Here is a 23,373-nt window from a genome sequence, read left to right as displayed (position 1 = left end):
GAATATAAATAAAACGGGGAAAAAAAGGTGCTGAAGAGGATCAGCAACTGCAAGCAAACAAACATGACAAAACACAAATAAAACAGAGGTACATAAAATATGTATGGCAGACAACCATACAAGACAGCACTTAGTTAAAAACAGTTATGTTTGAACGCTGAGTAGTTTTAAATAAAAGTCTTAAACTGACCTTTAGGTATAACTGTATCGCGTTTAAATGTACTTTGTAAAATGTTCCAAGTGTATGGAGCACTGAAACTGAAAGCAGTTTTTCCCAAATTTTGTGTTTACCCTATAGATGTCAAGATACCCTTATGTCTATAGATAACATCACCATAATCCAGGACGGATAGGGTCAAGAGGGGCCCGCAGCTCTTCTGCCACAGGGCCCCTGTACTGCATTTATCTGGCCCACATATCAGGAACAACCTTTTATTGGGAAAACACCGCTTCAATTTCATAGCGATGTATTCCAAAATAAAAGCACTGTCATTTAACCGAGGCCAAAGATTGTATCCCGTTCTGATTGGTCCACCCCACGCAAGTCCCGCCCCTCTGATGCTACAACTAGCCCCTCCCCTCTCCTCTCCTCTCTGCGGCTCACACTAGCGACTCATATAAACACATACGACACGCGCGACGGGCGGAAAAGGCAACTTCTGCTCGCCTCTTTTAAAAGCCGACACTGTCTTCACGGAGCGAGGAAGGTCGGAGCACACACACACACTCACAAGGCGGCGGGAGGAGGATGAAGTAGTTGGTGTGTGTTGTTTTTTTTAATTTATAAACAGGTGTCAGTCAGGGCACGGTCACCTTTCGTCCTGCTGTATGCGGCTCACTCGTGCGCCCCCCGTGACATGAAAACACTCCCGCACGCGCCGTCGCATTCACCTGGCATCCACGAGCGGCCGCGATGGTTAAATGTCCTGTTTAATGGTCGAGGTACGTAGACCGTGACTTCACCGACATATGGGGCAAAAAAAGACAGTTGTTTTTGAAGCAGACCCACGAAAAGCAGTGTTTACATTCATATTATGTTCCTGTAAAGTGTCTTCAGCGCTCAGAAGAGAGTTTATAATGATGAATTGTGCTCTATACTATGAATGTTGTTGTCATAGGAGCTTAAATGTTGTGAGTAGGAAGTGAGTTTATGGTGACCTTGGTGTTTTTTAATGGTAGGAATAGTAATTTTCTGGTTCTGTCTCCGTCATGTATAACCTCCTCTACTGTGTAAGCTGCAGTGATGGGCCTTGTGTAATACTGTACTGTAAGTCACGTCAGTGTATTGACAGCTTTACAGCAGCAGTCCACCTGCAGCACCTGGGTACTGCAGACCACATGTAGACCAGGGGCTAGATGTTGGTTTATGTTGCTTCAGAAAATGTGTTGAAAACAGTTATGAATGCTTAAAATACACAAATATATATACAGCAGTGTGGCACTTTTAAGGTAATACTACTACTATGTTATACTTCTACTACAGTATTGTACTTTTTCTCCACTGTACTTGAAGCTACCCAAGCAGTGTAAAGTAATTAAAGGGGCACTGTGTTGTTGTGGGGTAGAAATTCAAACTTAGAATTTTATGTTTACAATATTAATGAGGTAATAATTCAAACTACTATAACTGAATAAACAAGCTGTTCTCAGAGAAAAAATAAGGTCCCTAGAACACAGTTTAAAGCAGAAAGGTTGCAGGGTCCACCACATATAAACAGCAAAGTAATTCCTCACATTTTTTTGCTATTTTTATTTTTTTATGAGATTAATGAATTTTACTACTAAAATTCTTAAAAGGGGCCCTGTCTTGACAAGCTGAAATGTTAAGATAAACACAATGATGCTTTAATAATTAGAATACAGCAATATATTATGTAATATGCTCTACCTTTGCTTCTAACAGAGTATTTTTCACAATGTGTTTTTGCTACTTTTACTTGATTATAACATTTGATTTCCTCATCCACCACTGACAAGCCACCGTAATAAAGACTTTTTGATATATTTATATTATCTGAAGTGCCTGGATTGCTGTGCAACCACTTAAAATTTGGTAGGTTTTTTTGAGTGGCTGTCCTTAGAAGCAGTTGTTTGTCCACTTTCTAGTTAATTAGCTCTCTGATACTGAGATCAGATACTGCAGGTAAGATTGCAGGAACTTGACTTGAATCAACCTGTGACATGACTTGACTTGACTTGTCCTTACTTTGAACTTCCTTGACACTTAAACCAAATGACTTGACATGTCTGCTATTAGGTAAGAAGGACCTCATCAAAGCTTATAAAACTGTTATTGACGTTATTCTGTATATGTTAGAACATGTACGCGTTAATTATCGCATCATAAACATGTTTTTTTGTCAGATTGACTCTCATAAGCATTTTTTAAGAAACTTGAAAGTTTTATTACATATAAGCTGACATTTTTTTTAAAAGGACCTTTGTTTATGTGTTGCATTGCTTTCCTGGAAAACTGAAGTAGGACGACTATTTCTCAACCTTATTCTAATCCTCTTGTATACACTTGTGGTGTTGTTGTGTGTACACATATCTAGGCAGCAAATTATTCAAAAGCTGACGTTAAAATCCAAATCTCCAAATCCATTTTTGGTGAATGTACAGCAGACAGTGAACAGACCTGTTCAATGTAAACAGTTTGACAGGAGCCAGCCATAAGCAAAAATAGAGTTTGACTTGGGAGCTGTCGAGCTGAGGTGAGTAATGATGTGAGCATACTCTTAGAGAGATCACGGAAAAAACATTTGACAGAGGGCATCCTGTAAACATGCCCTAACCACGTGGGCTGGATGAGTGAAGCGTCATTGCCTCTGGTTTGTCTCCACCCACCCATTTCCTGCCTGCCAGTGAACAACAGTGAGCTAATTTTAATGTAAATCCACCTACTCAAGGTGCACTTTTATGACCGTCTTCTTCCCCAGATCCACCGTTAAACACTGTAATTGATCCAGTGTGTATAAGAAGAGATAACAGATCTGTGTCCATAAGGTCAGGTTCTGCTTTCTATCAAATGTGTACAAGTCTGTGCCTTCATGTTCCTCTAAACTAACACTACTCAGTGTCCTAACACAACTCTCACACACAGATGTTGAACCATTATAACTATTGTAGCCATTACTAGCTATTATAAATAGATGACCTCACTTGAAAAATGTACCGAGCAGAGTCTGCCTGAGCTGCAGCACAGGACTTTGTGTTGTCATTGGCCACTGACCTCAGATCAGGGTACAGTGGCAGATAACCACACTGCTGATCGTCAATGTTAACTTGTCAGAAAGAGATGTGTAAGCTGTTGTCTGGTGTTAATCCAAAAACAGCGATGGAAAATACTTGTCACATTACTTTTGCGGGGGCATGAAGTGATAAAGCAGACATCTTAATTATTCAGGACTCACTAATCGAGGCTTGATATGAATCAGACGTGAAATAGACAGAGTAAAAAAACACCTTTTTGATAATCAGTTCATCTTTTCAGCTATTTTCAAGTTATGGTTCCAACAATTAGAGAGCAGCTTCATCAGGATGTGACACCCCTCAGTGATCCTCACAAACATAGGATAAGAATTCGCCCTGGTGACAGGCATGAAGAAAAAATATTCTCAAACCTGCATTTTCTCTGGTGAAAGTGCTTTAAAGTTAATGATGTAATGAGTTTTGTTTGCAGTTCGCACCTACATGATTGGGATTTGTATTTACAACAGTGGTGTTGCACTCAGAAACTACGTGGGGCGCCAAAACAGACTCCCTTGTAAAAGAGATTTTAAATCTCAGTTGGAATATTCCTGGTTGACTGAAATTTGAAAAAAATAAGACAAAAATCAAACTGAAAGTAATATCGAAGCAGCCACTCATCTCATGAAAGGCGTCTGTATTAGATTGAGTTTCCTTGTAGTGTTTTTAAGACGCCATCTTGGTCTCTGGGAAATTGATGATAATGAAAAAGTTTTGTTATGATGATGTCTATTGGGGCCATTTACTTTAACTATTCACCATTCTTCAGTGATGACAGTGAATGATTCATTATGACAGTATAAGCCTTTACAGGATGTGATTATGATGCAGTGGTATTGACTTTCTGTGGTGGGAAATCCAGTGAATTTGATCTATTATACTATTTCTGTCTGTTGATAGTATTTTGTAAAGGAGGAAAAACAACAACATGTGACCTGAACTCTAAAATGACTGGAAAAAAGATAACTTGAGACCCCTGACCGCGTGGACCGGCCATGTGGAAGCTTGTGATTAATGTCCAGATCTTTGCCAGTCTATGCCAGCGTGCTGCCTGACCCACTTTTTCAGTGTTGCTGGCTAACACACAGACACGTCGCTACTGAAAAGACAGATGCCACTGTCTCTAACACTGACCCACTCTTACTAAGATGAAGCAAAGCCTTTTAACGGATGCCTTCAAGGATGTAAGACAATCAGTTACCATTAAAAATGTGTGCAAGGTAACACTCAGGATTCACATTTTGATTTAAAGCCACTTAATCAGAAAATAGTAGCGGGTCACCATGACTCTAAGCACAGTTTCTATTTATTAGCGAGGTTCATTGATGATCTGTGATAGCAGTGTGTATTTTGGGGTGTTGTAATATTAATCTCAGTCTCTCTTTCCCTCTCTCTCCCTCTCTCTCTCTTTGCCACAGAGGTGTGGAGCAGTCGCATTTAAAAGGTCGGAGCAGAATGCCATACAAGTTCGCATGCTGGGTAAGAACCCTAACTGACCTAAATACCACAGTCCAAAGGAGTGTTCATGTACAGTATGTGGTCGACAGCAGATCAATCAATAGTGCAAAAAGTGTCCAAATATTTGGTGGCAGTGCTTCAGGCTGCTGGTCACATGAGGCCCAGTGTAATCTCTGTCAAACACTGAGGCATATTTCTGCTATCTCTGTGTACACTGTCCAGTTGACCGGCCCAATACAGTAAGTTTCATAACTCTGGAGAAAGTCCAACTTGTTTCTGGCCCACGGTGAGTTTTACTCCAGTTGTGTTTATTGGAGTAGATTGTGAACCGGAGACAGTAAAATGTAGCCGTTTATTATTACGGTCTCAGACCTTGAGATGTAGCTCAAGCTATTTTTTCCCCTTTTGGACGTCCAAGTTGTTTAGAAGTTCCCAGAATAAATGTGAAGCAACCTTAAACATATAATAAAAAGAAAGGTGGAGTCAGGCAAATAAGTGCACTAATGTGTTGACATACTTGCAACACCAACAGGCAGAAATGTAAACCCCGTCCCCTCTTTGTAAGCAGATGGAACATTGGCAAGACTAAAAACGCAAATTACACATCAAGTAAATTGTTCCCAGACATGGTTTCTGTCATTTTAAGTCCTTGTCTTCTCACGTGATGTATGTTTTTCTGACTTAATGAGATATTTGATGCTATAAGAACGGAGTGAACCATCCTGATGGGCAGCTGAGCCCTGCTAACGATTGGCTCAACCAACCGATCACTACTCACAGACTCCGAGGAAGTGGAGACGCTTTGTCCATCTTTTTGTATGTCAATAATACAAACATTTGCCACAGTTTGCTTTAGATTAAAATAACTAAGTGGCCTGTCGGTTAGGGTTGTCACTCACATACACACTATACTCGGAGTACAGACTGGTAGCAATCTCTGTCGTGCTTTCAACTATGCATCGTGTGTGTGTGTGTGTGTGTGTGTGTGTGTGTGTGTGAGAGAGGTTTCTTTTGGTGCCAGTAGTCGGCTGGCCGGCTCCCAAGTTTACTCATCCAGACTCCCACTGCCCTCATTGACTCCCTGATATCTTTCTCTCTTTCTCTCTCTCATTCCGTGCTATTATCAGTGTTGCATTGTTTCTTGCTTTCTGTCACATGGCTTCTTTTCACACATTCACACAGTTACGAATATTAAGCTCCATTTGTCTTTTGCCATTATTCTTTTGCAGCTTTATTCATGTGTTTTCACCAGTACAGTCACATACAACAGGATTTTGTACAAGCAAGATTTTTTCTAGTCGCCACAGAATTTTATCCGTTCTTGCGAGTGGCAACATAATGTTGTTTGTGTGATTGCTGAGCTGATTAGAATTGTAATTTAGAAGCATGACTGGACATACTATGTTCTCTATTGTCCGTGTCAGGTGATGATACGATAATAAACTTTCAGTGTGTGGTTTTCAAAGAATCATGTTTTTCCTATCATCACATTTTGCCTTGTGATCTTGGCGCCGCTTCTTAAACGTGTTAGATATTTACGACGGGAAGAGTCACAGCAGACCGCTAAAATGTCAAACATTAGCTTGTTAGAATTGGAAGCTTTTTCTATATCATTTATGATAGTAAATGAGGAGTCTTTGTGTTCCGGACTTTTGGTCAGCCACATTTGGCTCTGGAGCATTTTTCAATCTTTATCTTTATAAGCAGAGTGAATAATCATTAAAATAATCATCAGATTAATTGATAGTGAAAAAATCAGTTCACCTGAGTTCACTTCATTGTTAATAATGAGCAAACAGCATTATGAAAAGGATGAAAATAGTGAAGCTTGGTAAGGTTTGTAGCCTCTGTTGGTTTCAGTAATCATGAATTATGCTGACAGCTGTTTAAAGCTTTAGCTGTCTAAATAAATCAAGTTGTTTCTGTTGTATTATAGATTTAACTCGCTCGAGTACGAAGTATTTCTCATTAAATCACTACACCTAACAAGTATAACAAAACTTGCACTACAACATTAACTCATTGATCATAGCTACAACATAACTACACAGTCCGCAGCCACGGTGCATCTCCACGGAATGATCCTGCTGTCCATTATGTATCACTGCACGCTTCTCACAGTTTCTCACAGTCTGTGAATCTTTTATCTTAACGCTTTGTCTCATGATTTCTTGCAATCGACTTCTTGTGTCTGATATGTGATGTTCAAGGTTATGTGACTCTGTGTGTGTGTGTTTGTGTGTGTGTGTGTGTGTGAGTGAGAGTATTTTTGTCTGCATGTGATTGTTTCTCAAGGGAACATTTGCGTGGAAAAAAACAATAGTTATAGTGCTGCATCCTCCATGATCACATGTGTGTAAAGAGGAACAAATAAGTCTTATTTACTCACATCCACTTAATTGCGTTCAGGTTAATTAAAATTGACCACTGGATGCCTTTCGGCCGTGCTTGTGACATTGAAAGACAACGGGAGGAGAGTGGACTCAGTTCCAGACGAATATCCAGGTCATCTGAGTTAAAAGCAGCTCAGTTAAAGCCATTGAAGTCATTTAATGAGATTCAGCTAAGACAAGACTTCGAATTCATGAAAAAGTAGGAATCTTGTTAGTTCATATTAGTTCTGGATGCAGTAAGTGTTCTGTTCTCATATTACATTGCTTGGAGCATTTTTTCCAAGGACTTCCCGTTTCGATCAGCACATCTCGTTCTTCTGCTTCTATCAGAGGTCCCAGTTGTGTTTTAAACCCAAGGCTGGTTTAGTCACCTGGCCAGGAGAATTCAGAGCAAATAAATCCACTCAAGTGTTTACATGCTGGTGAAGCCTCAACGAAGGGTGACTCGCTCGGCATGTATCTTGTTTCACCTTCAAGCAGAATGAGTTGATTATTCAGTTTTGTCAGACTCTGCTAATGTGATTTTATGCGATTTACTGAGTGTGCCTCTACTTTATATAACTGTAATTTGAACATTACAGTACACATACGAGGGCATTAATTGGGCTCCAAGATTCTGATTCTGGATTCTTTCATTACTTTTCATTATTTTCCAACATTAGGATAGTTGTTGCACAATTCGGATGATTTTATCTAAAACACTGAGACTGGATGATGCATTTCATATCTGTGCATCTCTGCGTTCCCGCCGACCTGACCGTGAGACGGACAGAGGCTGTGTCCGTGAACCCACGGCACCACAGGCATTCGCGCAAATCCCATTCGTCTGCCCTCGCCGTAGCAGCATATTGGCAGAGTGAGAGAGAGTGTGTAAGCGAGCTGCGAGCGGGGAGGGGAGGGGCTTCCATCCTCCACAACAACATCGGCGCGAGTGAGACTGTAGAGGGTAGAGAGAATGCGGCAGAAGCAGGGAGCAGACCGTCAGTTGCCGACTCTGGGAGAGAGGGAAAGAGACGGATTCTCACTTCTTTTTTCTGGATTTTCCCTGCTCCCTTTTGTTTTCCCTTTTTTTTCACTCTGCAGCCATTCCTCTCTGTCTCGCCCTGCGGTCTCTATTTTCACTGTCCTACATCTCGACTTACATCTATCTCTGTCTATCCTGCTCTTACTCACCTATGGCTACCTGACAGTGAGCTTCTCCCTCTGCCGTCTCTCTTTTCCTTTCCCGCTCTCTCTTTCACCAGCATCACTTTCTCTCTCTTCCCTCCATCAGTTTGAATCCCGTCTTTACTTTTGATCTCTCCTTTCTTGCACCTGCCCGTCATCCATCCGTTTTCTGTTCGGTGCGAGAATGCCAGTGCTGGACGGGCTTTGGGGCCCGGATCTCAGGATGCGGGACTCCGGTCTGGGCGTCGGGGTAGAAGTCGGGGTCTGTCCAGATGAGGCCCCCCGCTCGCCGGTCTGGGGTCCTCTCAGGATGCCTCCGGTGACCTGCGGCGGGGGCCTGTCGCTGGCCCTGGAGCTTCCAGCGCTCATACGACAGCTCAGGGCAGCCTGGAGGGCTCGCAGGGGAGGCCCCCTGGGTCCTGAGAGAAGTCAGGCGAGCACTTGGGTGGAAGCAGAGAAGGAAGATATAGACGTGGTGAAGCATGACTTAGAAGACAGGAGCGCTCATCTGGAAGGTAATTTGCACATAATACAAGTACATTAAAGCTTATGGGAGTCAGATTTCTGCTAAATATTTAATGGCTTATGTATTTTTTTCTTTTTTTTCGTTCACTGTGGTCGCTACACATTCATAATAGAATGGGTGACATTTTGGGGCACACTCCTTCACAATGTGAACATTTTGTGGACATTTAATTGTCGATATGTTTCGTAAAAACAAAACAGTGGTCATGTTTTTCGGCAGGTCACAGATTATGAGTAAGGATTCCTGGCCTTGTTTTGTGCATCACTTTTTCTTTGTGAATGTTTAACCATGCCTCAGTGCACATTTTCATTTCTGACAACTGCGTGTGCGTGTGTGACGGATTATCTTTGACAAGCACGCCTCTGGCCATATGTTTACGTCCACGTGTGCTCAGAAGTGTTGTGGGTTGAGATGAGGTTCACGGCAGTTCAGACACCCAGGCAGAGCAGACAGTGAGGCGAGGGGATTTGGGCTGTAAAACCCAAGAGTCTCCATTAAATAAAGCTGCGTTACCATCTGTTGAGCTGCAGCTGGACTGATGACACTGACGTGACGCCATCAGTAGAGCCGCTGTCCGTGTAACACCGGTGACACAAAGCAATCTTGTTGCCAGTTGTGAATGTGAATGAGTTCAATACAGAAGTGATGATTTGACCTTAAACCAGTGATCTGTCTTGATGATCTAATCTTTGACATTCTGCCTCATACATTGATATCATTCTGTTGTTAATGTCAGACTGACACAAGTAATGAAACCGTCAAATGTTTTCTGATAATGATGATCTCATTGCCATTTGATGAAATGAGTATGACACACTGACAACTTGACTTGAGTTTGATATTAGCATATAAAGAGGATGATACTTGAATCAGTAATCAGTTGACTACAGACATTGGACGAAGTTTAAAGTGTGTCTTTATTGTGTTTTTGAAGAGTGATGATTCAGACGGTGGGGAATTACCTGTGCGCAAGCAGTGACTCATAAGGTGGAAAATGGACAATTGTGTGATGTTCACTGCCTGTAACTTTCCCGTTGCGTTGTGGTGACCTCATTCGTTTGATGACTCCCCACGACAGAGCGTGAAAGGCTATCTGCCCATTATTTGATTTTCTCCACATACAATATGTGTCGAGACACTGTGTGATCTAGTCACGGTGACTCATCCAGACACTTACCGTAATACAGACCGAAATCTGCTGAAAAAGTTCATTTAGGTTGAAAAAGAACAACTGACTGTGGTTAGCATTTTAACCTGAGCTTACAGGTGAAACAGTTGATTAAACCTTGAAAATATTAATTAAAATACATTACAAAATTCTCAGTTCAAATGTTGTCATAGCAAGACATGAAGCAGAGGGTCAGACACTGTATTTAAAAAAATAAATAAGGCACAGTTCCTTTTCAGGTTCTGCACGGAAAGAACCAGTAAGAATCCTTCCACAGGTTCACCTACAGAAACTTTGTTACCACTTTTACTTCCTCTAGATTGATATTGAATATATGTCACTCACAGCTTCGAGCAAAGATGATAATATTCATATATTCCAACCCCTCATGTGTGACTATTAGCTGGTTTCCTTAATCCTATCCTGATATTAAACAGAATATCATTGTATTTTGGGTTGCTGCTTGGACATCACAAGACATTTTGATGATGTCAATTTTATATTATTACGACATTATAGACCAAACTAGGTCTGTCACCATAACTACATTATCGACTTAACGTACGCGTGTTATCGACTCATCGTACGTGACCTTGATAATTTTTTGCCGACCTTGATGTTGCTCATTGTGTTTACCTGCGTGTTTGATCACACAAGAATGTCAAAAATATTTTAGTCAACATGATGCCAGAATACCTTTCGTTTCCATTACTTGGGTTGTGTCCAAAATCGCTCACTACCCACCATATAGTGTACTATATTCTTATAAATGCTGTCCGAATGTGTAATGAGATTTCTTATACCTTAAATGGTTGATTCAAAGTATCCCACAATGCATCGTGAAAAGTAGTGTACAGTCGACGGTCACTAACCATCATGAGTTTCCTTGGAGTAACAAAACATAGTCCACACCAAACAACAACTCAGTTTTTTTGAGAAAATATACAGCGGAATCTTGGCCATTGAAGTAATGCTTGGCATCAGCCATAGGATGTATATAAAACAAAATATAAACCCACATTTTCCTTTCTCTTTATACTTCCACACAACCAGAAATGCTTTTAAGATGGTCTGTGTCATGTTCACATATATATTCTGAGGATTCAAAGGAGTTTTATTTTTATAAACAGGAACACACAAGTTATCAATGTGCAATTCAATTATTAATTCACCATGTCTCTACCTCATGCTGTGCAAAGGTGCACTTTGTTTTACATCTGTTTGTGCAGACATTAGAGAAAAACAGCCCTGTGTCTAGAATTTCAGTGGAGTAAAAAAAAATGTCATCAGGGAGTTATCTATATGTGGAGATTCCAACCAGCTGTGTGGACACGCTGTATGTGTCCAGTTAAAGGAAGCAGCAGGAAACATCGTCTGCCACCGTGTGTTTTCTAACCATTTGTATTCAAGTGTTGGCGCTGCCTATGGCAGAGATGTGTGTGTGTGTGACTAACAGCCCCACAGCACTATATGTGCCGTAAACACCCACAGATTCAAGAGAAGCCAAGCAAACATGTTCGTATCTTTGCCCCATATGTGAGTGTGAGTGTGTGTGGGTGATCTTGTTTTTGGAATCAGGGATTTAACCTCATTTGCAAGTGTGTGTGTGTGTGTGTACATGGCCAGTGAGTGTTTGACGAGGCGCGTGTGAATTCTTTCAAACACCCTTTTCCAACCGATTCACGTTTTCATCCTAAATGACCCAGTTTTTGCGCCGCGTAGAGACAATGACCTATTTACCGCAGAGAGAGTTAAAGGAAGAGAAAGGGAAAGAGGAGAGGAGAGGAGAGGAGAGGAGAGAGGACGGCTCAGATGGGGAGAGAGGGGGTGTTGTGAAGGGATGAAGGATGATGAGGAAGGTAGCGAGGGAGAGAGAGAATGAGGGGAGGAATAAAGGATGGAGTGACACATAAAATAGAAGTATGGAGCGAAGAGGGTGGTGTGTGTGTGTGTTTGTCTGCGTTGGAGGGGGGTGATCTGAGCGTTACTGCAGTGTTTTTTTTTTTTTTCCGGATGATGTATTTTCTCCTCTCCTTGGCAGCCAGCACGCAGCATGAAAAAGCAAAGAGGCTTTCCCCTTTTTCTTGCTCAATCTAGGCCAGCGGGACTCTTCTGCCTCACTTTAGCAGTCTGAGTCACTTCACCCAAGCGGTTTATATTTGTTTGTCCGACTATAAGATGCATAAATAGGAAATGGTGCCGCTTTTCCACCTTATGTTTTATGTGTAGCTGCTTAGCCTACACAGCACGAGCACACATTGGAGGAGGAAAAAAAAACACCTGCCTGTGAACACCTGCCTGTAAACTCTTGCCTGTCATGTCGGCAGCCCATACGTGCAAGGCAAGATCTGGCGACATCCCCCCCCCCCCCCCCGAGGGAGTCACCACAGCGACTCCGACCCCATTAACAGGTAGTTGAGCTGTTTCGCGGAGTCAGAGAGGTGATGTGGATTTTGCAACCTCTGGGACACGATACGCTCCAGTTACCCTCACATCTGATCTGTAAATTATTCAGCATTCCCACAGTTTTTTTTAGTTTATTCAAGTGCAAGTTGCATGTGTGTGCATGTGAGCCGTGACTTAGGGCCTAGCTCTGTTGTGTCTTGTTGTCTCGGGCCTCGGGGTGTGTGCGAATTGCGCATTTTAAACAGAGGCAGTATTCAGTATCCAAGGATCCATTGTGCTGCTGTTTTCCCCTTCTTTGTCGAGTAGGTGCTCATAAGGTAAGGATTAAAACGGAAAAGAGTGCTTCAAGGACTCTGCAGACATAAACAAGAGTGTTCGATGTCTTAATATTTAGAATCATTCGATAGCAACAGCATAGACAGTCGTCTTTTTCATACGTACCACTACAGAGGGATCCATACTTCTTGCTTGTCATGTTGTAATTCTAGAGCACAAACATGGAACATGGGATGTTTATACATTATAGATAATAGAAGAGAGGGGGTGTACAATATATATAAATAAGTAAAAAGTACTGAAAACAATGTAAAGATAATGATATACGTGAAAATAACATTTAAAGGTGCACTATGTAGTGTTGGGGAGTACATTTTAATCAGAGAAAGAGATTTCTTTTTTTTTTTTTTGCCTAAACAAACTAAATAAACAAACTCTCTCCGTTTTCATGACTGAATAAACAACCTGACCTAAAAGGACGACACAGTTTCATACTGCTTCACTTTGTTTGTATGTGGCGGACTCTGCCACCTTTCGTTCTTCAGTGTTCTGGGGACCTTATTTTCCTCTGACAGCAGCTTGTTTATTCACTTACGTATAAAAAAAAAATATTTCAGAGTTTGTGTTATTACCTCATAAATATGGTATTATCTTCAAACTAAATTTTGTCTCTTTAAGCAATAGAGGGGTGTTTTAGGGAATAGTACGTCTTACACTTCTCCCAAATAATCCTGAAGCCTCATAGAAAAAGTGATCTGTGTGAAAGCGATGAAGCAAAATATAAAACATCTGCTGCCTCCAGGTTCTTAAATGTGAGGATTTGCTGCCTTCCTTTGTCATTTCTGATAGTAAGTGAATAATCTATTGGTTTTGAACTGTTGTTGAGCAAAAGACGCAGTCTGAAGACTTTTCACCGTTTTCTTTTGTCATTTTCTAGACTAAATCCATCTGAATAATTGATAATGGGAATTGGTTTCAGTCCTAATCTATTCAGGACAAAATGTGTATACAGAAGCACATGGGCCCATCAAACATATGAATAAAACACACTTAGTTGTTTAATTGGTGTACATCAGTCCATCAGGCTGGCGGATACACAATGTAGATTGTGTCCTCAAAATTACTTCATAAATACTTGATTTAACCACTACGATTTAATTATTTTTAAATATATTTTCTCTGTTTCTGCCAGATTTTAAATCCACATTGACTAAATGGTTTTATTCTTTATGTATGTTTGAGAAATGCACAATAAACATGTTGATTCTTTGCATTTCCTTGAGATCACCCAAGGCAATCTGCATCAGTGTGAAACGACACTGAAAACAACAGTAATTATTGTCTGAACAGAACGTACGCGGTCAGGGCAGCCTCACTGTGATGAATACAAAGTGTTCAGACGAGCATCACAACAGCTGCACCGTGGCATGAAATCCATTCTGCTTCGGCAAACTGGGACCAGATGCACGGTGTCCTAGTGATTCAGCAATGTCAAAGATCCTCTTGTTTCACAGAGGCTGATTTCAGAACGACTCTAAATCGGACTTTATGAGGCTGATCGTCTCGAACATAACTGCTGGGACATGTGGAACACTTTGCTCCGTTGTCCTCTCATCACCCCTCTGACTGCTCCACTTATCGTTCAGCCATGATGCTCCTACATGCTTTCCTTACTCTGTTGCCTAAACACCCGCCCTCTCTCTCTCTCTGCTGCCTCCTGGAAAGTTTGATGCATGGATTCAAAAATGGAGCCAAAAATGACCACAACAGAACCTCAGTGATAACACCAAATATTTATGTTTCTCCATCAATCTTCCTCACCTTGACCTCTTACTTTCTGTCTGTTTGCAGCTGATGGCAGACTGAACACTGGTCATGCTGGTGTGTTGCTGGTTGAGAGACGAGGCTCCTACCCGCTGATTGACCTGCGAATCCTCAAAAGTAAGTCTCTCCTGACTAGGGTTTGAATCAATGCTGGTTGTATTTGATGACATAATTTTACAACTGAAATGACATTTTTATTATTACAAAGAGAGTAAAGTTCTAAAAAAAGACATTGGGGTTGTGTACCAGTTCAGAATTGAAGGTACTAAGACGAGTATCAAATATAAACCCTTTAAACAATAGTTATTTAGGCACCAACCACTGAAATACACATCTGCTTTGAAAAAGGTCTCCTGACCTAAAAACTAACAAACAAATGAAAATACATTTTCTGGCAATACCCTGCTTTTTGCCCTGTTCATCACTAATTCAATTAAATTTAGTTTGTTTCCAAAAGTGAGACACACATATGTGTGCGTACCTGATGAAGAATGAACTTGCATTAATTTGCTCCTCAGTTTATGGACAGAGACACATACGATCCAGAAAGTATTGGACTACATTGTCACATAACATTTGTCATGAACTCCTCATGGTCGGGGGAAGTAAATCATTTGACTTGTCATTTCAGCCAGTGCCCAGCAGGGGGAGGTAGAGTCTGGCACAAGGAGAAAGGTGAAGCGTCTGCTGAGTTTTCAGAGATACTGCCACGCCTCCAGGCTGCTCAGGGGGTTGGTGCCCCACACCCCGGGGTCACTGCACCTACTGGACGATGACTACTTGGGACAAGCTGCGGTAAGACAAGTCAACAAACTCACTGTGTGTATCAGCTGTGAATCACACATCTGTTCTGAACACAGTTTCTTTTGTTACAGCACATGTTATCAAAAGTAGGCACCTGGAACTTTGACATTTTCCTCTTCGATCGTCTTACTAATGGTAAGACGGCTTTTTGTACGACTGAAAATTGTTACATACTTCATTGATTTAAATACATTTTATCATAACATGTCAATGTTATTTTATTTTTGTTCAAATGTAAGTTTAATGATTGTTAAAAGTTCAAAGTACTGCAAAATTAGATTCTCAAATATGAACTTGTGTGCTGTAGGTAACAGCCTGGTGACTTTGATGTGCCATCTCTTCAATGTCTACGGTCTCATTCACCACTTCCAGCTGGACATGGTCAAACTGCACAGGTTTCTCGGTAAGCTGCTCGGAAGTGTCATTCAATATAGCAGCACCTTTTAAATTGTTCTTAGTTTTGACAATTTTCTTACCTTTGGACTCGTCAACTCTTCTACGGTTAGATGTCTGTTTAAACATCAGGGAAAAATAGTTGTTAAGAAGCACTTTACGACACACGCCACATTGACCCATTCACACACATATTCATGCACCGGTAGCAGCAGCTGCCATGCAAAGTGTCAACCTGATCATCAGCCCCATAGAAAGCATTTGTTCTGTAAAAAGTGCACCCAGCGGCCTTTTTGGCGGGCCAGCGTGCTCTCGAAAGCTGAGAAGGGTTTAACTTTTCAGGAAAGCCCAGACTGACGTCAACTGTTCCTTTGTCTGCCAATCAGTCATCACAAAAGAGACACCGTGTTTATGTTTGCAATAACAAAAACAAAGGGGCTTTGCTGTAAGTGAATATTAATCCAGTATCCAAACTATGCTAAACCGTGATATCAGACACAGCAGAGCAACAATGAGCTGCGTGTTGTTATGGAGACTAAGTGCAAAAGGTTTTACAGAAGCACACGCATCCAAACACAGTGATTACTATGTGCGGACAAAAGTACATGTGAGTCTGCACACAATAATAATGCTCCCATTAACATGAATGAGTGCACAACCATGTGATGATTCAAGCGCCAGCACTTCCTCATGACACAACAAAGAAACCTGCCCAAAGGGGTCACGTGACCGGTCTGTCAAGTAAAGAAAGGCTTCATTAAGGTTGTTTCATGAATTTGATGGATCGAATTTCTGTGGTTCAATAGATGCATTTCTGTAATCTAAATTGTTAAGGCTTCATTTTATATACTGGGTCACTGCAGCTGTTGCTCAACATCCGCAATTCAAAGACATGTTAAGAAAAATATAAAATGTGCTTTCAAACATTCCCTGCTGAGTGACAACATCGATCTTGCATACAACAGTCTGCTCTGATAATCAGCTAAAATTGTTTAATGGGTTTATCTTTATGTCCCGTCTTGCCAGGCATGGTGCAAGAGGACTACCACTCCCAGAATCCCTATCACAATGCTGTTCACGCTGCGGATGTCACTCAAGCCATGTACTGCTACCTGAAGGAGCCCAAGGTAATGAATAATACTGTATTCACACACACACACACACTCTCCGTTTCCTTCTGTCTCACACCACCTACAAGGCTTCAGTAGCCCTGAGCTTCTCCTTGACAGATCCTATTAGTGTCTCTTGCTGAAAGATAATTCCCTCTCACTTCGACACGACAACACGTCCCTCCACAGCCCACGAGCCCTTTGACCAGATCAGTTGTCTTCGCATCTTTTCCCTTTATACAGTAATTGCTTTTGTGTCCTCTGTTGCTCTCTAAAGCACTTTGTGATGCACCTATTTTGTTAAAAGCACTTGGAATAAATTAGATTTAATGGAGCACACGTGCCAGTGTGTTCTTGACGACGAGCACGCGCTCACAAGCCTGTAGATTCTCCGATCAATATGGCATTTTGTCCTTTACTGAGCAATAAGCATTTATCTTCACCCTGAGACACACACATAGGTCGTTGTGAATAAAAATTCATAATTTGAGCATGCAGTTAAAAATGGAGGCAGTTTGAGCTAAAATTGTACATTTTTAGAGGTAAATGTAATTATTCAAATAGGTCCTTTGCTGTACTTCAATTACAAATGGAACTTTTATCAGTCATCATCAATTAACTGTTGCAAAGAAACTCACACCTGTCAGGAGAATCATTATGAATTCAGCTCTTCATGGTGTTTTTCCTGAATGTCAAGTTCACTTGAAATGACTGCACGTGTCCTTCACTCTCTGCAGCTGGCAGAGCAGCTGAGTCCTCTGGACGTGTTCCTGGGTCTGATGGCAGCGGCCGCCCACGATGTGGACCATCCTGGGGTCAATCAGCCCTTCCTCATCAAGACCAGACACCACCTGGCATCCCTCTACCAGGTACATGCAGCCGTGACATGTGTCTGTGTGTGGGGTTGATCTGTGTTTAATTAGTGTCCAGCCTGTCTCTAAATCTGTGTGAAACTCATTTTGGATGTGACCCCTTCCTGTACAGAACACGTCTGTGCTGGAGAGTCACCACTGGAGATCCACTGTGGGCATGCTGCGAGAGTCAGGACTGCTGTCCCACCTGCCTGCAGACATTTCGTAAGAACACACACGTACATACACCAGAGTTGTCTGACATTGGATTTATAAGACTTGTATCAATATTTTAGATTATTTTGTTTAAATGACCTTTTTTTTACTTAATTTTCATATTTTAAGAGGTGTACTGGTTTTTACAATTCACAGACACTGTAAATCTTTTGAGCTAAATAATAAATCTACGTTAGTAATCCCACAAATGTTGCCTGCTGCTGTGGTCAGGTAGAGTAAACAAAATGTGCATGCATTGGTGGATTCTGTTGGTTTTGCTCAGTAGCGCCCCCTCTCCTCTACAGGCAGGACATGGAACAGCAGCTGGGCTCTCTCATCCTGGCTACAGACATCAGCAGGCAGAATGAGTTCCTGTTGACCTTCAGAGAACATCTGGACAACCAGGACTTGGACCTCCAGCTGGCTTCACACAGGCACTTTATACTGCAGGTACACTGCGCACCGACCTAACACCATGTATTTTCCACAAATATGGTTGCTACGTAGACTTTATGTGTGAATCTCGTCTGTGCCGTCAGATTGCTCTGAAGTGTGCAGACGTCTGTAATCCGTGTCGGGTTTGGGAGCTGAGCCGACAGTGGAGTGAGAGGGTGTGTGAGGAATTCTACAGGCAGGGTGAGTAACGTGTCCTCTCATATCACTTAACAAGGAAAAGTACTTTGTTTTACAGAAGGGATACATGCAGCGCAATTCAAAATAAATCAAGAAATCGATGTAGGGCTGTTTTTGTCGAACTAGTCGGCTTCTGTGTGGATTTTTACAATTATCCTTTTAATTGATTGATGTCTTAAGTTTCACTCATTTAGATTCTGCCTTCTAAATGTTGGCTTTGAACCCAACAGGTGACCTGGAGAGAAAGTTTGACTTGGAGATTAGTCCTCTGTGTAACCAGCAGGCTGACTCTGTCCCAGCCATTCAGATAGGTGAGTGCACACATACGTATACACCTGTCAATGTAAACAGTCTTGTCTCGAGTCATGAAGCGAAGTTCCTCAACTGATCCTTTGTTGTGTTTCTCGCAGGATTCATCTCCTACATCGTGGAGCCTCTGTTTGAGGAGTGGCACCGCTTCACCGAGCCCAGCCCGCTCAGCCAGACCATGATGGGCCACCTGCACAAGAACAAGGCCCGCTGGAGCCGCCTACGATACGCACACACACCTTCAGAAACAGAGACGCACTCCCACGCTGACGAGCCTGAGCCTGAAGGAGGTGGAGGAGAAGAAGAGGGGGAAGACATCCCGTAATCTTCCTCCCGTGTCTTCAGATGTTTTATCATCCTTTGTGAACGGAGGAGAGGATCCAGCTCCTTGTTTGTCCTCCAGCATATTTTCTCCCGCCGCTGGTCAATCAGAGGCTCTGAGAGTGGGAGCACTGGGCGGGAAGGAGAGAGGGCTCCCTCTGCTGGAGCGGAGGACCGAAGTCCTGCAAGGGAAAAAATAAAAGAAGGAGAAAGATTCGTGGTTGGGCAGATGGATGGATCTTAGTAAATAAATGCCAATTTGACAAAGCCATGCCTTTCTCTGTAACCCTGTGACATCTGCTTCAACATAACTGAGATAAAGCAGGAATTGAATTTTAAAGGTTGTTGCAGGAGAAAGGTCGATGAAGATAGAGAGTTTTAAAGTGTTTGCACAATGCTGCTTGAACAATAAAGAAATTTAAAAAGCCAAAATTATATACAGCGGGACTGTGCGGGAAGAGATGACGTAAAATATATATATATTAAAGAAAAAGAGGAATATATGAATATACCCACTATATTACGCTTTTTAAACTTTTAGACAATACACGCTGTATTAAGCTCTTTTCACTTTTTTCCTCTTTTGTACAGCTCGCACTTCTTCTGGATGCTCTTTCATACAAGTGTCTCACTGGTCTACTTTTCACTGAGGTGTGTTTTTAACTCCAGCACTAAGTCGACATGTCAGAGTACTTTAAACTGTACAATGTAATCTGTGTTTAAGACGGACTGAGCCGATGTTGCAGTTAAAGACTGATGCAGAGTGGCTTCAGATGGATGTTTTAAGAAGCGTGTGTGTTCATGTATTACAAGCAGTATAATCTGTACCTACTGTGATGTTCGACCTCAGCACTTCACATGCCAAAATCTTTGCAATGTATCGACCTTTTTACTGGATATTGGGGAAACGCAACTCTTACACTGGTGTTGCCTTTGTAACAACTTAATGGGTGCACTTATCTATCGGAGAACCTCACTTTACAAGCTCATACTACAACAAAGCCTTAACAGCAACTTGGTCTGTCTGTGAAACACATTTTGTACTGGAGCTCATCATTACCTTGGACAAGGTTTTCGTACAGTTTCTGCCTGTTTTTTAGTTTTTTTTCTTCAGCCATACCAGCGTACTCAAACACACACTCACGTTGTCGTAGCAGCTTGTTTCCTGTTTCATCTTTCACCCAGTGTCAGGGTCAGATTGGGTTAATACACCCATTCGGCATTACCACGGTGCCAATGTACTGTTCTGACTCCGCTCCGTTACCTCTGTAAGGCGTTTGTACTGACTGTCTTTTTACACTTGCTGCAGGCACTGTGTGCACTGTATCTCGAGACGTGAACTTGGGTCAAATAGTAATTGCAAATACCTTTTTAAATCTTATATCTAATTCATGATATAATGCAGTGATGTCTGTTGCAGGAAAGTAAACACCATTATTTAATATTCCAAATATATAGAATTCATCGTCTAAAATGGTACTTTTATATCTATAATCTCAGTCGGGAAATGGATCCACATGCTGATTTGAGCGTACTAAGTATTTCCAGATACTTTTTGGTCCAAGTGTAAGCTGAACCGATGTTATTTTTTTTGTTTTTTGTTTTTTTTTAACCACTCTGCTCTGAATATGTAAAGTTAAGGCTGTCACATTTAAGATTTAAGTCGATGCTGTGTACACGGTGCTAACAGAGGCCCCACGTCTTCCCTGAGCTACAGAGGAACAACCTGAGCTTTATGATTCTAACAACCTAGCTGACACGCAGTATCTTCTACATGCAGCATATTGAGATTAGTTCAGAAAATCTGTAAAAACAAATACATATATATATACACATGAGTTTTTTAACCTGATATAAGCCTCCTCGATGAGGTGCAGTGCAATAAAGTTAGTAAATATCTATAGCTGTAAGCAGATTATTCAAACGCCTTCACTATAGCACTCATTAGCTTCGCTGAAACCCCCACTGTGTTGTCTCAAGTTGCACACCATTTATTCTCTGTAAGTCACACATCGCTGCCGTCGAGACCGGAGGCCTCGGGCCGCCGTCCAATACCTCTCAGAGTCAGCACTGAAACAGGGTCACTGAGCCATACAGGTTTCACTATTAAGTACAAGTATTTTGTATGTTTTTTTTAAGACAGAGTGATTATTATACCAGACTCAATACAATTATCTTACTTATTAAAAAGAAGTTGACTTTTTACTCGTGTCCAGGTGGTTTCAGACGGTGTATACTGTACATTGGAATTCATAACAAGGCTGGACACAAAAGAATCAAAATTAAAACATAAATACCAACATGGCTGTAAACTATGAACCGTCTTTATCAATTTGCACTTGAGGAGTGTTTTTTTGTTTTTGTTGTTTACCTCCTTAAAGGATCCTGCATGTGGTCTCTTCTTGGTTTTAAATGCAGAACTGAAGCGAGTCAGACCGATCAACATGAAAACGATCTTACCATGAGGTCCGTTCAGTTCTGGGGCTTAAAATCATGATCTTCATCACCAGTCGTATATGTTGACATTTTCCATTTTCTCTGAATACCTGGAGCTCATCTTGACCATGTTCGCTGAAGTGCAGAGTTAATTCTTGAGTTGAGAAATGTATGTCACTAAAGGTCCATTTAGCAGCTGTGTTTCCTCTTCTTATTAATGCTACTGTAAGCAGGAGATAGCCACAGTACATGTTAGCTACCTTACTGAGCAACTCCACCAAATTTACACATGACAGTGTGTTTACAGGTCTTGGGGAGAACTACTGCATAGGTGAAATCGGATAAATTGCCTCCAGTGATGTCAGTCAATTACCAGGCTGCATTGTGGGTAATGCCAGCCCGAGGTTTTACATTATAACAACATTGGACTCATTATGGACAGTTTGAAAACAAATCGATACAGCAGAACCGGAGATGTCCCCCTCCTTTATGACACATACTTCTTCCCTTTTCTCAACATGGCACCTACATTACCCACAATGCAACAAAGGCACTGACTGACATCACAGAAGGCAGTCTATGAGATGACATGCAGCTTCGTCTGGAGCCACAACAGGCTTTAAACTAGTTTTTTTCACATATGCACTAGTAATTCCCACTTACCCTTTAAAGGTGCACTATGTAGTTTTGACTGACCTTTAAGGACGACACAACTTCACACTGTTTTACTTTGTTTATATGTGGCGGACCCTGCCACCTTTCCAGCTTCATATTTACTGATCTGGGGACCTTATTTTCCCTCAGAGAACAGCCTGTTGATTCACTTACTCACTGAGTTTGTATTAATCGTTAATATTGTTGATATTAAAATTCTGAGCTTGAATTTCCTCTCCAAAACTACACAGTGCCCCTTTAAGGACCGACATCTTTGTAGTTATCAAACGAAGCCTATGCTATCCCAAATTCATACTTGTACTGGTATAAGTAGCCCTACCTAAGAGTGCACCTGAGTTAACAGAGACGTTTGCACTATGTCCTACAAAGACACGACTTGACAGTGAATCTGAATTTGTATATTGGTGTTTGGACGGGTCATCAGACTTCTTGACTGTACATTTCTGTTCTGACAACCAACCTCTGAGCACTGTGAACGGTAAAATCAATGTTTTGTTTTTTTTAAAATTAAAAATCAAATGCCTCAGATATCCCATGTGTATTTGTATGTGTGGTCAAAGAAAACGTTGCCAGATTTTCGCCACTAGAGGGCAATAAAAGCATTTCAGTAGCAGAGAAGCTGCAGGAGACAACAGAGGAAGGGGGGGAGGGGGGGCACATTGTGGGCGCCTCTCCCTGCTGCTTTGTTTACAGTATAAATACAGTAGTCCACCTGTGAATCAACATGGCGATCTGTGTGATGTAAGCGTAGCTCAGGGGGCCGTGAGCTCATGTAAACAAAAACTTTACAGAAGAACAGGGTTCAAATCAAACAAGAGTCAAGTTGCGCTTAACTTGAAGCCGAATGAGTCACACTGTTGAATCAGGGAGGCTGTTGGCATCTTGTAGCTCATATCTTTCTTTTTTTTTTTTTTTTTTTTTTTTTTACAGAAAGCAGATGGCTCCTGAAGCGGAGCTCGATAAGGAATTACAAGTGAGTGAAAAAAGGTCTGACAAAGGGGAAATAAGTGATAAGAGGATTAATGGGGATTCGGTATGCAAAAGAAAGGAATAAAGAGATGTGGGGCTAGTCGAAATAAAAGAGGGAAAGCACAGGGAGAGATAGTGATAGTGCAGTGAGCAGAGTGGTGCCTGTGTCTCCCTCATTTGCATATCTCTG

The 23,373-nt window shown here is 41.5% G+C and overlaps 1 protein-coding gene across 2 annotated transcripts; it reads left to right on the top strand.

The window, feature by feature from the left end:
* Positions 1-613: 613 nt before the first annotated feature.
* On the top strand, positions 614-22,744 carry LOC115574396 (cAMP-specific 3',5'-cyclic phosphodiesterase 7B). Of its 2 annotated transcripts, XM_030405898.1 has the most exons (13): positions 614-942; positions 4,668-4,728; positions 14,495-14,584; positions 15,099-15,262; positions 15,343-15,406; positions 15,579-15,674; positions 16,691-16,791; positions 17,511-17,642; positions 17,758-17,849; positions 18,146-18,290; positions 18,380-18,476; positions 18,704-18,784; positions 18,884-22,744. In XM_030405898.1, exons 1-13 carry the CDS (start codon positions 922-924, stop codon positions 19,105-19,107), a joined length of 1,368 nt encoding a protein of 455 aa, XP_030261758.1. In that variant the 5' UTR covers positions 614-921; the 3' UTR covers positions 19,108-22,744. The 2 variants fall into 2 exon arrangements, with proteins under 2 accessions (XP_030261758.1, XP_030261757.1); XM_030405897.1 differs by lacking the exons at positions 614-942; positions 4,668-4,728 and adding an exon at positions 7,870-8,782.
* Positions 22,745-23,373: the final 629 nt, after the last annotated feature.

The sequence above is a fragment of the Sparus aurata genome, chromosome 22 (assembly GCF_900880675.1).
Source record: "Sparus aurata chromosome 22, fSpaAur1.1, whole genome shotgun sequence".
Classification (NCBI taxonomy): domain Eukaryota; kingdom Metazoa; phylum Chordata; class Actinopteri; order Spariformes; family Sparidae; genus Sparus; species Sparus aurata.
This window is presented reverse-complemented; position numbering and strand designations above follow the sequence as displayed.

Coding starts and splice junctions, on each gene's coding strand:
- LOC115574396 (XM_030405897.1), top strand. CDS start 8,452: ATGCCAGTGCTGGACGGGCTTTGGGGCCCGGATCTCAGGATGCGGGAC. Junction 15,407..15,578: donor CTTCGATCGTCTTACTAATG/GTAAGACGGCTT, acceptor TGTGTGCTGTAG/GTAACAGCCTGGTGACTTTG. Junction 16,792..17,510: donor GCTACCTGAAGGAGCCCAAG/GTAATGAATAAT, acceptor CACTCTCTGCAG/CTGGCAGAGCAGCTGAGTCC.